Source organism: Sylvia atricapilla, chromosome 2 (genome assembly GCF_009819655.1).
Source record: "Sylvia atricapilla isolate bSylAtr1 chromosome 2, bSylAtr1.pri, whole genome shotgun sequence".
NCBI classification, from domain to species: domain Eukaryota; kingdom Metazoa; phylum Chordata; class Aves; order Passeriformes; family Sylviidae; genus Sylvia; species Sylvia atricapilla.
Window position 1 is genome coordinate 41,017,046 of NC_089141.1, and position 16,428 is coordinate 41,033,473.

At 36.5% G+C, this 16,428-nt stretch overlaps 1 protein-coding gene across 2 annotated transcripts in view; it reads right to left on the reverse strand.

The window, feature by feature from the left end:
- Positions 1-16,428, reverse strand: part of CWF19L2 (CWF19 like cell cycle control factor 2) — a 60,238-nt gene that overhangs the window by 4,703 nt on the left and 39,107 nt on the right. For both annotated transcript variants that reach the window (XM_066313004.1, XM_066313003.1), the window contains exons 12-15: positions 15,590-15,727; positions 6,012-6,224; positions 4,317-4,433; positions 87-242 (exon numbers count right to left, since the gene is read on the reverse strand). In XM_066313004.1, the coding sequence (XP_066169101.1) occupies positions 87-242; positions 4,317-4,433; positions 6,012-6,224; positions 15,590-15,727 (624 nt within the window). The remainder of the gene's footprint in view (positions 1-86; positions 243-4,316; positions 4,434-6,011; positions 6,225-15,589; positions 15,728-16,428) is intronic.

Here is a 16,428-nt window from a genome sequence, read left to right on the forward strand (position 1 = left end):
ACTTGACTATCAAAAATGTTTTCCAGAAATAGATGGATTATGACATATACATTCAAATTATTTCAGAAAAAAACATTTTCATGTACCTTAAAGTAGATAGGAGCCATATCTCCTACTTCCTTTGGAAGAGGAATGCATTCATATACCATATGATACCGCTTCTTCATACTCATGTTTGTTTCTAGGAACACACAGTCCAAGTCTTTAGCTTCAAACATTTTCACCAGTGCATTTCGGAACATCTGTTTAAAGAAAAAAAAATGTGTTACTTAAACTAGCTTTGCAAAACTTTCAGATAAAATGTACTATATCACTAGTATAGTATATTTGTAATAAACTAACAACAAAATGGAAAGCAATAGGAATCATACTAGGAAAAATCTGTATTATTTGCTAATTTAATATTAATTATATTTCCTCTGAATAAAAATAAAGAGGTCTAGGAAATTATTTTGAAATACACAATATAATTAACATTACAAACTTAGTTTTACAGCTGAAACTGAAACTATATTGAACTTCTCAACTGTAGTGCTCCATAAAAGAACATGGCTTTAACAGTAGGTCTCAAGCTGGCAGTTTCTAAAAAGGTAATGACCTGGCTTTTACTGACTATAGTTACAATTACCCTTTTACTACTCCTTCCAATTATACACTTTAAAAAAAATTTAAAGGGAAAGTATTTTCATTAGATATGCTTGATCTTTAAGCTGGATATTAATAATTGCCTCAAAAACATAAAGCCACCATCCTCACAGCATGGAAGCAAACCAAATGTACTACTCAAAACATGTTGCCTCAAACTACATTTCCCTTTCAGAGGGATGAGGTGCCTAATTCAAAGTATTTCACTTAATTCTGATAGCTCCAGTATCAGGGTCCTGCACAAACCCAAGGGGCCCTGCAGCCTCTTCTACCTGGTTGGGGCTCTGGCTGCCCATGTAGGTGGGGAGCTCTGATGTGCTGCAGTTGTGAACTGGACTGGATCTAGCAGAAAGACATGGGATATTAAAGAGTGGTGAGAAGTGTGGACCTGGCCTATCACTCAGGAGATGCAATTAAGTCCAGGCTGTTTCTTTTGGTCCTTGCCTGAGCTGTTTCAGGGATGCCTATGCCCAGCCAGGTACGGGGCAGCTGTTGGCTCTGACTTGATCTCAGACCTATGTCATCACTGTAAACCTTCCTGGCCATCACTGGGCCATGGATGACCTTGCCTACTAACATGAGAACACTCCTGGCCTGGTACCATGGGAGTGTGTCTTGTCAGTGAGATGACTTCCCCACCTGCCTTGCCCATCACCTTGAACCCCTGACTTGCTTTCCTGCAGAGCAGCTGGCTCTGGCCGTTCCTGGCTCTTGACAGTTGGCATTTGCATCCAAGATATGCAAAAGCATCATTCTACAGCTTACAATGTTCAAATGCTGCACAAATTATCAAGAACAAGGGATGATCTCTGACAGTCATTCAAACTCATATTCAAGTGCACAAAAGATCTAACTTTTTGACAGGGTGAATGTTTCTGGAAGTTTCTCAAGATCTTGAAAAATACTTTATAAAAATGAAGATTTTTGTCTTACACGTGCTTCTACATTATTTCCACAGGTACAGTGGCTTACAGCCAAGAAATCACTGAAACTGTGGGAGCCTCATAGACCAAAGTACCATAGCCTAAAGACTCACATGATTCATAGGTAGTCCTTTTTGCACTGATATTTTTTCCCAGTTAACAATGCTCAGAGGTACCAACAGCACCATTAAAAGGCTAATCCCATCTAAAGGTTTAAGATTCCTTATGTTAATCTAAATGGAGAGTTGATGAATCAAACACATCATCAACATCAGCAAGTATTGAAGTAAAATAGAAGGAAAACAAATCACTACCAAGTTTTCAATGCAACAGGACTAGAACTTGAGCTCTCCATCCTTTCTCCATCTTGTTCAGCATGAATCAAACTGAAAGCCTAAGAAACATGGCCAAATATCTATCTAAACTAGGCATTTAAGCTCTTCAAAGCAGGCCCTTGTGCCCTGAATTTCTCCTCACTAATATGCTGCTCCATGCTGTGACAGGAGAATGCTACTATCATTCCCCTCCAGCAACTGCTGAATTACAGCCAGAAAACACTGTCCAGTGTTCCATGACTGACTTGGGGCTCTACAGCACAGGGTGACAGGCTACTCTGGACTAACAACTTTTGGTCTACTCCTTGTCACTCCAGCCACCAGATCTCTACTTCTGAAACACACTGAAGCAAGCAACGTGATGAGATACTAACAGCTGAGAAATACTATTACTTACAGCTGGTACCCTAGAGTATTTACTGAAAGAGAAATCCACCAAAAAGCCTAGAATATCAGCAGATGTTAGTTAAATTTCCCCAGTTGCATTTTCTTGTTTTTAAATACATTGGATTTTTCCTCCAAATTCTGAGCAGGCCAAAGCATCAAGAATAATTAACACTAGAAAGGAGAAAACGATCCATAAGGGGAAATAAGAAAGCTTGGCTTATACTCAAATGCACACAACATCAATACATGCAACAGTTCAGTCAACACAGAATATGTAAAGATTTATATCCTTTCACAGAAAAAATATTCTATGCATATTTGCTTTGGCAAGTGAGCACATCAGTGTCTGAAGTACACAATATGTTAAATTCAAGAGCTTGAAGGCATACACTATAAAGAAACCCTTTTTGCTTTATTCCAATATATCCTAAAAAGAAAACCCAGCAAAAATAGCTAAAATACATACTTCATACAACACTTTGTGAATGCTTAAAGTGTGGTAATTTTTTTCCCTTCAACAGTAGTAAAAAATACGTTTCTGGCATCAGAAGGTTAGTCACTGACTGTCTGCTTATGCTCTCGCTAAAGCTTTCCAGACTCCTCCTTCTGTAATACATAGAAGCTGGTGAAAAAAGAAATCATGTATCCATCACTTTCCAAAATACTTCATTGCAAAGAATATTTAAGCTGCCTATGTATATATTCAAGGGATCAAAAGATAATGGTTTTAGCAACTAGTTAGCTACTAGTTAGCAACTAGCAAATATCAGCCTTTTCTAGCAAGTAAAAGACTAGTGTTGAAGACAGGGACTGCATCTGCTTATCTTTTCCTTATCCTATTTTATTTCTCATACAATTAAAAAATCATAATTGTTTAGTTAAAAGCTTAGAGTAAACAGAAGATCTAGGATAAACATTATTTATCACTTTGCCACATGCTCTTTCGTTCCTCCTGATTCTACTTGTTGCACTTATTTGCTTCTTATCCAACTTTCTTAGTCATTTCTGTCATATGCAAGAGAACTAATTTTCTTCCTGGTTAGAAGGAAGCATAATTTACTGTATGAAACGACATCAGACATGAACCTCGATGTGGGGAGCAAGTTTTACAAGTCAGAGAATCCATCTGCCAGACTAGGGACAAAACCAATGTTATTTAAATTATTATAAACTTATAAATGATTCTGGTTTTAAATCTCAGCAACTAGAACAATGAAACATTTCTCTAGCCTGATATAGTCTCCAATATTTCAATATAAGAAGTTGCAAATTGTTTTTCCCTTGTTATAATCCTGATGTCAGAATAGGGGGTTGACAAACACAGTCAATCTCCTAGGCAGAAGCTTGTTACATCCCTCCCTTGATTTTCCATCTCCAAAGAAAACAGAACTAAAAATCTTCAAAATGTCTTCATAAGAGAGTTGGAAAGCACAACCCATCATGCTTGGCACTTTATTTTAATAATTCTTTTCAAAAAAGGTAGAATATTGGATTTGAACAGGGATCTCATTGACTTTAGGAGTAAGACAGTTCTCTTTTAAATGACATCCACCCAAAAAAAGATTTAAAAACTGAATATATGTAAACAACATTAAAATTTCATTTTAAGTAATCTGCCTGCTCCAATGATTCTTTTCTTTTCCTTGGCACTCCCAAGAAAATCCTATGAAGCCAGTTATTCTATTTGCTGTAAAGGAGTAGCTGTATCTACTTCATTTCTAATAGACATTCCTCTAACATGGGTTCAAAGACCTCCAAGGATGCATGCTCTGCAGCATTCCAGGAAACTTCTTCCAGTGCTTATAAATTGAAAATTTGCTTCGGTATTTACCCTGCCTCTCTTTCCTGTTAATATCTGGCCACTAATTTTCATTCACAATGTGAGAATGTTCCACCCCTTAGTGGAATCAGAATAGAGCTGCCAGAATGCAAATTATGAAAACATGTGCTTATGACAAGGATATTATTATCTACAACAGAATTATTTTACAAAAGTGTTAGAATAGGAAACAGTTTCTCAGCAGACCTGGATTTCTTCCCAGATGTCTTCATCCAAAAGAGTGGCTGCAGTATGGTGCTGTAGAGGGGCTATCAGGCAGTGACCTTCAGTAAGGGATTGGCTGCCTGGTAGAGACAAGTACACCTAGGAAAAGCAAACAAAAACTCAAGTGCCCAGTTTTCCAGCATTAAAAACCTTCTCATTGCTGAGGCTAAGAAATTCATCATTTGCTAAATTCAAACCAACAGAAGCCATTAGCTACTAATTACAGCAAGGTATTAGCAATTTTAGGGCTTTTTAAAAGGGCCTATTGTCTACCAGTAGCTCAAATGAACCAGGACTATCTGGAGAGCAGTTCCACCACCAAGGCAGTAATATCAGCCGTATAAACAAACTGGTATAATAGCTGTTATGAAATCACACTGTTTAATGCATTCCAGTATTTTTAATATATATAGCTGTATGCAGTTTTCATAATATGTCTGTATGTGTGTATGTATGTATGTATATATATAAAAATAAAAATAATATATACAAAAACTGCACACTGTTCACTCATTCCCTGTTCCCAGTGGGATAGGGGGAAAGAATCCAGAAAAAAGTAGAATTTGCGCCTTGAGATAAAGACAGTTTAAAAGGACAGGAAATTAAATAACAATGATGATAATAATAACAACAACAACGTACAAACCAAGTGATGCACAATGCAACTGCTCACCACCCACCAGCCACTTCCCAGTCACTGGCCCCTGGTCAACTTTCCCCCTGGATTCATCCACTGAGCACGATGTCATATGGTCTGGAATATCCCTTAGGTCAGCTAGGGTCAGCTCAACTTCTTGTGCCCCTCTCACCTTCCCACTGGTGGGGCAGTATGAGAAGCAGTGGAGTCCCTGAGCACTGCTTAGCAACAACTACAAGTCTTATTAACATTACACTCATCCTAAATCAAAACACAGCACTGTATCAGCTATTGGGAAGAAAATCAAGTACTCCAGCCAAAATCAGGATACCTTGTGTATTTATCCATCTATTAGATAGATAAACAGAGATTATACACATATATGCACCTGTATTAATTTATATATAGAGAGATAATCTCTAAAAAAAAGGAATGCAATGTATCTTAAAACATATCTAGGCACCTAATTCCTTTACTTATGAAGAGTTTCAGATCAAATGAAAACATCAATTGTAAGTGAAAACTGTAGAGAAAAACATGATAAAAAGGCTATATTGAAGAATTTCAGATGTTATAAATCCAAATATTTATGCAACTTTTAAAAGCATTAACAGAAGGAAAAAGGATTCCAAACCAAACTTCTGTCTATTTCAAAGGATTTTAAGCTTAAAATTTGAATTCTCCAACCAATTTTCTCTGGTATCAAGATACGGTTTTTTACCAGTTCAAATTTCCTCCACCAAAGTGTGATTTAATCTTCTACAAATCCACCTACAGTCTAATCTCTGCTCTGAGATCCTTCATTATTGCTCCTGTCTTCTACAAACATGACATCAAAGATTAGCTTTAAAATTCATGACAGATTTATATCATTTTCCTCCTCACCCTTGATGAAGTTGTGGAATCAACTGAAAGGGCAATGGAAACTAAGATGCAGAACAATAAATCCTTCCCTAGAAGCAATTTTGTTCCTAATTTTAAACACTCTAACACCATTTCTTTTTTATTTCTCTATTTGTGTTAAACTGCTATCTTCTTACCTTGGTGCCAATTGCAATAATAAGATGTTTAGAAAGTTCACTGCTATCAAAGCAGTAAGGGCACTTTTCCATGCATGCAGCGAGTTGCTGGTGCTCACGGATTGCTTTTCTTCTTTGAACTTCCTCCTCTTCCCCACTGCGTGCTCTCTTGGCTGCTTTGGAAACAAACATGTCATCCAGAGTGTAGTACTCTCTGTCAGTTTTTTCCATGAGCTGAAAAGATATGCAGAAAAATTGCACGTATTTATAAAGTAGCAAGAAAAACTACTTAGCTCTTTGTCTTATCCTTCCTTGAGAAAGGCATTGAGTACATAAGCAGTAGCATTTCTTCCTTTCATATGGCATCTGCTGCAGATGAAATCATCAGGTACCTCTCCTGAGAGCAGTCATACACAATCTTAGTATAGATATGAAAATATAGATATGTGACAGCAGTGAGAAGAGTATATTACTATATTCCATTTCAAATTAAGGGCTAGGTATTTCAGTATTATCTTGACATAACTTCAGCTATCTTTAAATAGATGCACAATTTTATATATCATTTATATCATATATTTTATCCTCTCCTTTCTCCTCCTCCTCTCCTTTTACAGCTACCATTAAATCATCTTTTGTGAAATAACTAGACCATGACTCTGCACTTCATATTCACATTCTGTAAAAATATGCCAACTGTTATCCTTATCAAGTGAACAAGACTAAGCCATTTTGGGAAGAAAACAGTCTTTGCCTTCAACACTAAATCTTTCTGAGTTCACCTGCTGCACACCACAACAAATCTTAATATATTTTAGGATACTAACTAGGGTATCCCTAGGAAAGGACTAATGTTAACTGAAGGCATTTGGAAGATATGCTATTGTAACTGAAGCACAATCTCCAAACTAAAGAAATTCTCTCAAATATCCCAGGCATAGTTTCTGTAGGTAATTGGTAATTTTTTTACATATATATATAGATATATATATATATATATGAGGACAGGTTTTTTTTTTTGTAGAGTACATAAGTAATTTTTCCCAAAAAAGACAGCATCTCTTGCTTCTCCCAAATACTGAAGTTCTCTAACACAGATTAATACCTTATTTTAAATATGCTCAGAATTCCCCTTATCAAACAAATGAGGAGGAGCCTCCTTAATATTGCTTTATTCAGCTATATTACACTTAATTGCTTATGTGCATTTCCTACTGGAAGCCACTGCAGACTAAAATCAACAGTTCAAGAGTTCAACTACATTCTTCTTCCTTTGCCTTACTATAATGCTGTAATTCTGCATTTAACAGAAAAAGGAGATTCCTGAGATATAGAAAAAATATGTAGTGGTTTCGGTGTCTAAAATCAAGTCTCTGCTCTTCTGTCATATAAGCATTAAAAAGGTAAAGTTAGACCTGCAGCAGAAGCACTGCTTAGAGAATAGCAGCATTTTGTTATTACTAGAAGTTTGGGATTTTCCTTAAAATAAAATTTCTGCCATGAGAATGGAAATACACAGGAAACATGACAGTTGGCAGACTAGAAAGGAAAGGAAGAGTGGAAATCACAACACTTTGTCTATCAGGATTATCACAAATAGCACAGAATACCATTACTACTTTGCTCTGCTTGCACTCATGGAAGTAGTCATGGAAATACCCAGTTTGTTACACACAACCTGTTTTAAATAATAGTACTTTTCAAAATATTCCACAGAATCCCTTGTGATATATAATAAATATTCATCTTATCAAACAGCCTGGAAGATACCTCTCTTCAACATGGATAAATTGTATACATCTGGGATGCAAAGCAAAATTCTTACATACAAAGTAGCAAACTTTTATAAAGTAGGTGCTGTCTAAAATCCAGATTTTGGTTCTTCTGGTACAGTCATGACAAACAGATCATAGAACCATACAAATGGTTTAGGTTGAAAGAGACTTTAATGATCACTTTCCTCTAAGTCAAGCTTCTCAGGGCCCCATCCAGCCTGATCTTGGACACTCCAGGGATGGGGCATCCACAACTTCTCTGGGCAACTTGTCCCAGTACCTAATTTCCCTCAAAGTAAGTAATTCCTTCCAAATAACAAAACTAAATCTACCTTCTTTTTGTTTGAGGCCATTAGCCCTTGTTGTATCTGCCTGTGCGAAAATTGCTATCCCTCTCTTTTCTAATCCTCCTTTAGGTACTGGAAGGTGTTATAAGGTCTCCTTGGAGCCTTCTCTTCTCCAGGCTGAACAACCCCAACTACCTCAGCCTCTCTTCATAGGACAGGTGCTCCATCCCTCTGTTAAAACACTTATACTTCTATTTGCACAATAAGATGTCCAGTGAGTCCTGCCAATTGCATTATTTGGCTACAACTAAATCTCACAAAAACAAGTTAAAAGGAGAAAGAGCAAGAAGAAACCATTCTCTAAAATGCCAGAAGGCAAGCAAGTAATAATTTAAAAACTGATTTCTTTCATACATATATTCTTCTATACAAAAGACAGAGCTTGTGCACATCCAAAGAAGGAACTATGCTGATGTATTAGAGCTGCTGGAAAGCTGCTGTTCTGCATTACAGGTGCAGCATCAGGCCTGATGAACTTAAAAGCCAATGCATTTTGGAAGTTGTGTATTTAGTTCCCTCACCATGATTGGTATTGTTCAGTATCACCCTTGCTGCTCAGGTGCTGAAGAGAGATCAGAAAGAAGCAGGAAATAATTTTGATCTATCAGTTTAAAATTGGGGTATCCTCCAATACATCACTGAATTGCCTAAAGCTAATTCAGGTATCTATAAGGGCAATACACCTGAAGTCCTTGTTTCTACCAGATGCTGACCAAAGCCCAGTGCTGTGCTAAACTGACATGTTCATAAAACAGATGAGCTCTACAGACCCCAGTCTTCTTTCTCCTACTTCACTTTTCTTTATTCTTGGCTTATCTGCTGCATTCTTCCTTCATATACACCCTCTTTTTATCCAGCTTTCCCTTCTCTTTTGGCAAGCACTGATTAACCAGAGGACACAAAGGCAGCTTTAGGACTCTTAGCACCAGGCAAAATGACACGGCCTCCCACATCTCATAACATAATTGTGCAACTATGTAGTTTCTATCATCCATCTGATTTTCCACAGCCAGGATGCAGTTTTCGTTTAATGAACAGAGAAGAATCACAACTGTGCTTGCCCTGGCCAAGAGAGGCCTGTAATACACAAACACTTAAACAGCAGTCAGGGAAGGCATCCAAACTTCTCTCAGGAGCCCTCTGGGCTTTCATTTGGACAGCTCAAATACAGTGCAAATGTGGCTAAAACCCAAGGAAAAGAGTGAGATCTCTAACCATTCAACACAGAAGTTTAGAAAGAAATCAGCATCTGACTATGCATAAATTAGAATGATTTGAGAGAGGGAAAAATTACAGTGTTGTATTTTCTGATTAAATCCTTATCATGATAATTACCATGAATAATATGAATATATTACATGGATTATTTCATTATATAACATTCTGTTTACTAAATAATTGAAGCCCTCTTTAATTTGTTACATTAATGGAGCCATCAGGCACCACAGCATGGGGCTACTTCCTAAAGTAACTCCTGCAAATCTGTGCAAGGTACACTCCAGGGTCAGCCTCATTTTTCTGCCAGTCTATGTTCAGGCCACTGGAACCATAATTCATAGCTTGATTTTAAACCAATTCTGTTTTTCTTATTCCACTGTAAAACCCCTGGAGTCTTATACACTGCTGGCTTCCTACACACTCCACCTCAAGTGTGCTGAACGTTGTGTCTCTTATTTCTTCCTCTGCTGCTATTACTTGCTTTTTGGGTGGCCCCTTGCAATAAAAAGCCCTGCTAAAGAATTTAGTATCATTGTAATACTGAAAGGAAACCTTGAGAGACAGAACTCCTAACCATTGAGATTATACTTGGATAATACCTCAAGTATACTTTTTTCCCCTCTTCAAATTTCCTTTGAAATTTGAAGATGAAATGGGAAATTCTATTAAACACAATTAGCAGAGGAACAAAAAATACCCGCATGGTTCCAGTGTGGGTTATTTTCAGCTTTTCTGTACTGTTTCTTTTCTGCTTATTTTCTTGCTCCAATTTGTATGCAACTATTGAACTTCTGCTTTTCCTGTTTCCTTGCTAACGCAATCATAGCTAGAGTTACTTCCATGTAAGCTAATAAAAGTGCATCTGTTTGAAAAATTTGTGGAAAAAAAAGTCTATAGATTGTATAAAATGTATCAGTTTGGGTTTAAATTGTCATGGCAACACTGACGTCTTTAAATGACAGAGTTAATATTTGCGGAATGTTGTATCATAATATATTTCAGGAAGCTGCAAAGAAGAATAATTATTATTTTAGAATACAAACCTGAGTGACATAAGAATACATCTCATCACATGTAAATTTATTCAGCATTAGCACCTATTCTGAAGAACAAAATCACCTCAGAAAAATTTCTGATCTCAAATAATATTTGCTTAAGAGAAGCAAAGACAGAATTTTTTTCATGTAAACCTTATTACCATTCCTGTCTCCCTATGAACACAGACATTTGAATTTGTAGATTTAATTCATCGTATAATTCAGCAAATAGGCATTTTCAAAACCTATCATCACACTGAAATAAAGAATATTTTAAACACATAGTATCAAATGATTTTAAGGTATCGGTGCACAAAGTGCTTTTAAGGCCCGTGTCTGTGACAGGAAAAGATTACCCACCACGCCGGTGAGTGCAGTAGCTCAGGACTGCCTTTGACCAGCAGAAGACAAGCAAAAAACAGATGTCAGAGGACTGCTCAATGGCTAGGGACCAACCTCATTTTTGTTTCTGCTATTTGAAATGAAAACTGTTAATCTTGCTGAAAGTAGTTATTAGGACAGATAAAACTTTATATAAAAGTCAGTGGCATAAAATGTAAACCAAACAAAAATACCTGCAGCCATAGAATTTTACTATTAAAATTCTGATTAGCATTTAACTTTACAGTTATTCCTGGCCATCATTTTAATGTCTAGGAAAGACTGTCCTGCACAAGTCTTCATTTGCAACATATCTTGTAATTTTTGAATCATTCTGGAAGAATCCTAAATGCTTTTTATGCAGTCATTTAGTATGGGCTACATCTACACAGTTCTTACTGTTCTCAGGTCTTTTTCCCTAATTCAGCTGTCACTTTTGTTGATTTGTTTCCACGTGCAGGAACAGCTTTAACTTTGCATCCACACAATATACACAGAAGGATGTTGTTTAGTGCATTGAATTAAAATGTAGCAGAAGAAAGCGTTGTAAATTATTTCTCTGGGGTTTTCCCAATATTTTTTTTACAGCAAACCATGCATATGATCTCTAAGTAAATGTAAAAAGCAACAGGGCACCAGAGCTTTGCTGGTTTATCATGTCTATTAAATGTTGTGCTAAAATGGCTTCACCATGTGAAGAAGGAGAAAGAAAAGGTTCATTACATAATAGTAGCAGCAGAAGCAACATTTTGCATTTTTTAGTCTAGCTTCTAAGGTTTTTTCAATACTATCATTTTGGTTTATGATGATGGAAATGAAAAAATGTGAACAGGCAGATTTGCACAGCAAGTAAAAATGATAAGACTGAAAGTAATTTTCCATTTTACATACTTTACCAGAAGCAAGCAAAGGCAACATGCAAATTTCCTTTTCACAAACCTATAATACCAGAATACCCCTTGGCTAAATACATAAAGGAAGGTCAGCATTACTAATAAAGCATTTTATTTTTCACTGCTGAATTCCTCTTAGGATTTTAGCATGTATTTTAAAACAAAATTAGTTTTTTGGCCAAAATTAAAATGTCCTGATAAACAACACAAACTAATTGCTCTCTCTTTCTTTAAGTAAAACATAAAAAGGAAAGAAAAAACTTTTGTAGAATTAATACATACAAATACAAGGTAATTTCCCTTGAGGTAATGTTCTAGGAATCAGTCTCTAAACACCCACAAGCATCTATTGACATAAGTGAAAGGATTACATAAGTCTTAACAGCATGAATTTGGGAAAATTGAACCACTTACAACAGTCAGGGGCTGAAGAAACTACAGACAGGGTACTTAAAGCTATCAGTAGTGAAAATCTAAGACTTCACACATATTTTATACTCTAGAAATGCCAGAAAAAACAGTTTTCAAATGTTTTATTGACTTTTTTGTATCATAAAGTCATGCTTGTACAACAGTGAGAACCAAAACCCCTTTCAAAGGTGAAGAAAATAAAAAGCAGATATAGTGATTTCAATGGATGTTTTTTCCCTTGAGACATAACAATGAAACATGAACAAATCAAACTCTAGTCCTACTTTTTTCCATATATCAAAAAGATTAGTGTTGGGTTTTAAAAAGGCTTTTTCACCACTGTAAATTAAAAATTTGGGCGTTTTTCATGGTATTCATAAATGTGACATATTAGCATGCATGGGATGGCTGTGGGAAAGGCAGCATTTCAAACTGCTGAGATAAGCAACATCCACATCAGCCACCTTCAAATAGAGGCCAAAGGGCAACAGGAGGCAAAACCCTCAAGCACAGCAGGGTTGTCTTAAAACCATGACTACAAAAATAAGAATGGACCAGAGGGCAGTGATAAGTGAGTCTAAATTTAAAAGAAAGACTCAACAGGTAAACAAATAGCAAGGAGACTGCAAAATCCCTCCACCTCATTGAGCTCTTGAGAAAAGGAGAGGTGGGAAAAAGATTTAATAAGTACGAGTATAACTTGAACACTCCAGATGTTTAGTCTGTCAGACTGAGTGGGAGACTGGCATAAGATAATATACAGACTTTCACTTGCCAATGGGATTAGACAGAGGTTTCATGAAGAGAGGCTTTGGGTATACTTACTGATATTTCTTCCAAGTCTCATTTAAGGAAATAAATCCTTAAATGCATGATACCCTTCTATTCCAACATCCCCAACTGTCTTAGAAAACTGCAATTATGTTATTATCTTGAGTAACAACTAGCTTGTATTTCATTTGAAATACCAGTAAAGCACTAAATATCAGGAGAGTAACACTGATCTAGAGCAGAGCATTCAGCTGTGTTTTCTAAGATGCTGGTCTGTCGTTCTCACTCTGCTCCCATTTGTGAGAGCAGCGCCTATTCCCTCCATCCTCAACAGCTGTGGGGCTGGAAGCTTCTTTTGGGCATAGTCTGGGAAAGTGATAGAAGCCCTGGGAAAATCCATGAAGGAAATAATAGTGCCTTAGGCAATTCACATTGATTAGATGAATTAAATTACTGAACACAATATAAGGGAAAGCATCTCTTTTCTCCCATCCAAGGTAGGATATCATTTGTAGACTTGCAGCAGTTTCCTCCCACCATTCTTCTGCAATACAACAGATTAATTTTTGTGGATAATTTTTTCATTTCTCAAATGAAGGCAGAAGGAGAAAGTAATTTGTATGTGTCAAATTTGTGTACTATGTTATCAAACTGAAACTGGCAAAAGAGGTTAGCTTGCTAAACTTCCTGCTGGAATAAAACACCCTGCTGAAACCACTGAGGAGAGATGCAAGAATTTTGAAGACTTACTGAGCTCCAGATCATAATGCAAATACTCCATGCAATATAAGCTTATAAAGTACATAAATAATCATCTAGAATATCTGAGATCACACCCAAATTTTTCAGACTGCTGCCAACACTTCAGTGGTAACACTGATCTTGTGCTGTGAATAAGAATGCATTCTACAGACAGGAAAGACATGGAAACCTCAAGGAGGCCTAGGAGCCAGTTTCTTAATCTAAGATGAACAAAAACCACCATCTGGGGAAGACCATCACATTTTGTGGTGACAGGATCTGGGAATCACCTGCACAAAAACTACCAAAAGCATTTTAGATCTTAATGGGGAAGAACAACTGGCATCTGAGATGCTTCTTTTTACGAAAACCAAACAAAAATATTTTCAAAATCTAAATGTGACATTTCATAGGACTGAAGGACTACAGTACCATGAATTAAAATATGGACACTGTAATTGCTTTGACAAAATATCTACTTTGACAAAATACCTACTTTCAGCACATGCTCCAATACACTTACCCAGTAAATAAATAGCATGGCTCAATCGTAAAAGGTTAGTCAAGAAACTTGTTCTAATAAAATAATGTGATGTAGTACATCTTTGCCTAGTAAAAAAAAAACCACATTACATAGCATCTGATCCAAAGCTCACTGAAGTTAGTAGGAATTCAGAGCCTTCCATAACTAAAATGAAGTATTTGCACAGGCTAGGAAACAAAGTACATTCTTTTAACATTATTAATAAATTCTATCCTTCAAAAAAAACTAAACAAAAACAAAACAAGAAAACAAAAATGAAACCAAAAAAGAAGGAAAAATGAATGAAACCTACTACATCCAGTTGCTTTCTCACTCAGTATGACCATGTTGCAAAATCAATCTCGAGTAATGGCTAAAATATATGGGGAAAAGCTCACAGAACTGACTCCTCTGCTACACATCTGCAGCTCTCAACATTTACTGTGGAAATCCTAAGCCAAAACCTATCTAGATCTCCCTATTTCATATTTAACAATGAAACAGTATTTCACTAAGTTGCTGAACCTTTTTTTGGTCCCACACACAATTAAGGCCTCCACTGCATTTCATGCTCTACAACACAAGTTCTACAATCATCTTCTTCACTGAAAAAAAGTCTCAAATCTTCATGTTAAACTCTGTTCTGCGGCCACTTCCCATATCAGAAACAAAAATAGTTGTATTCTATTAAACTTTTATGCTAATTGTTCTAGCCTAGCAGCTGCCTTCCCCTACCCACCCACCCACTGCCCCCAAGCTGAAGAAATTTTGTTTACTTAGGTTTTATCAAATGGCCACCGCTTTGTACCCCTGATTACAGGGTATGCTTTAACAGCTTGGGAAGCATTCAAGATATGGGCGCACCATGCATTCACTAACTGCTTTAAAATGTTCCTAAATTCTCCCTTTTCATAACCTCCAAAATTCTGATTTCCCTTTTAATCTCACCAACACTGAGATGATGTTTGCAGACTCACAATGACTCTCAAATCAAACATCAACAGCCTCTTGTACATGTACAGTCATGGCCTCACTCAGCTTCAAGATTGCCAACATCTTGCTTTCATTAACTCTGTCTCTCACTGAATTTATTGCCTCAATACCTATGATGGGATGTCTTCCTTTTTATTTGAGTTCTATAGCACAATCTCCTGTGCCTGAACTGGACATCTTAATTCCTTTTATACCCATAATGCCTTTCAGATGGCATTTAAAATAGAAGAGGCGACTCACATCACTGAAATATGTACATCTCTCCAGTAACTCTAAAGTCAAACTTAAGAATCAGCGCAGATGTTTCACAACATTAGAAAAATCCCTGCTTAGTAGTTGGAAATTTTACAATTTACAATTACCTCTATTTTTGACAGTCCTGCATAATTATGTAACCATAAATAATTCTCGTCTTCCTCCAGGCCTTCCTGTTACTCAAGCCTCATGTCCTCCCTGATATTTCTAATGATAATATGCTTAATTAAAAAGTCATGCACACAGCATCTTACCTTTGATGCCATACGCATGAATAGTGAGTTTTGATCCTCTGCTGTTCTCATCTTCTCATTTTTGACCAAATCCTTCAGGTTCATACTATCATCATCCTGAAAATACCTTACTCTTTCTTTATCTACATGAGTAGGCATCTGGAAGCAAGCACATCAAAAATAAGTATTAACCTAATGAGAAGGATCAGCTATAAAATTCAGACCGTAACAATTACAACAAGTTTAAAGAACCATGAATAAAGCTAAGCAGATCCAAAACAACTGGACTAACAGCTCCATCTGATCTAAGAAGAAAAACACCTTTTCCTTTCTTCAATTGCATCACTATGTCTAAACAAAAATATAGCCTCTTCCTGCAGTCACTATATCCTTAACATCCTTAAGGTATCAGAGCTACAACATTACCACTCAGGAAAGATAGACAGTACTTCACTGAAACAGTCAATTAGCTCATAAAACTGAAATATTCTAAAAAGTAATTGTATTATTTATTTTAAATTTGTTATAAATTATTGACAACTCTAAAGCTTTTGTTAAGTCGCAGATATGACTGAAATACAGTAATCACAGACAGCACTGAAAACTTGTGTGAATATGGTACCTCTGGGAAATGTTGCCATTTTAGACAGAGTACACAAGAAAATAGAGGTGTCCCTTAGGACAGGACTAAACTGAATTCTGAAGGAGTACAGGGAGTGGTCATTAACATAAAGCAGGATACCATTTTCCAAAATGGAAACAACAGGACAATGACAACAAATTCCTCACCCTCTTATGTCTTTCACTTCTCCATAGCAGTGTTTCAAACTGATCTGCCCTACTAATCAAGAATGCTTGCT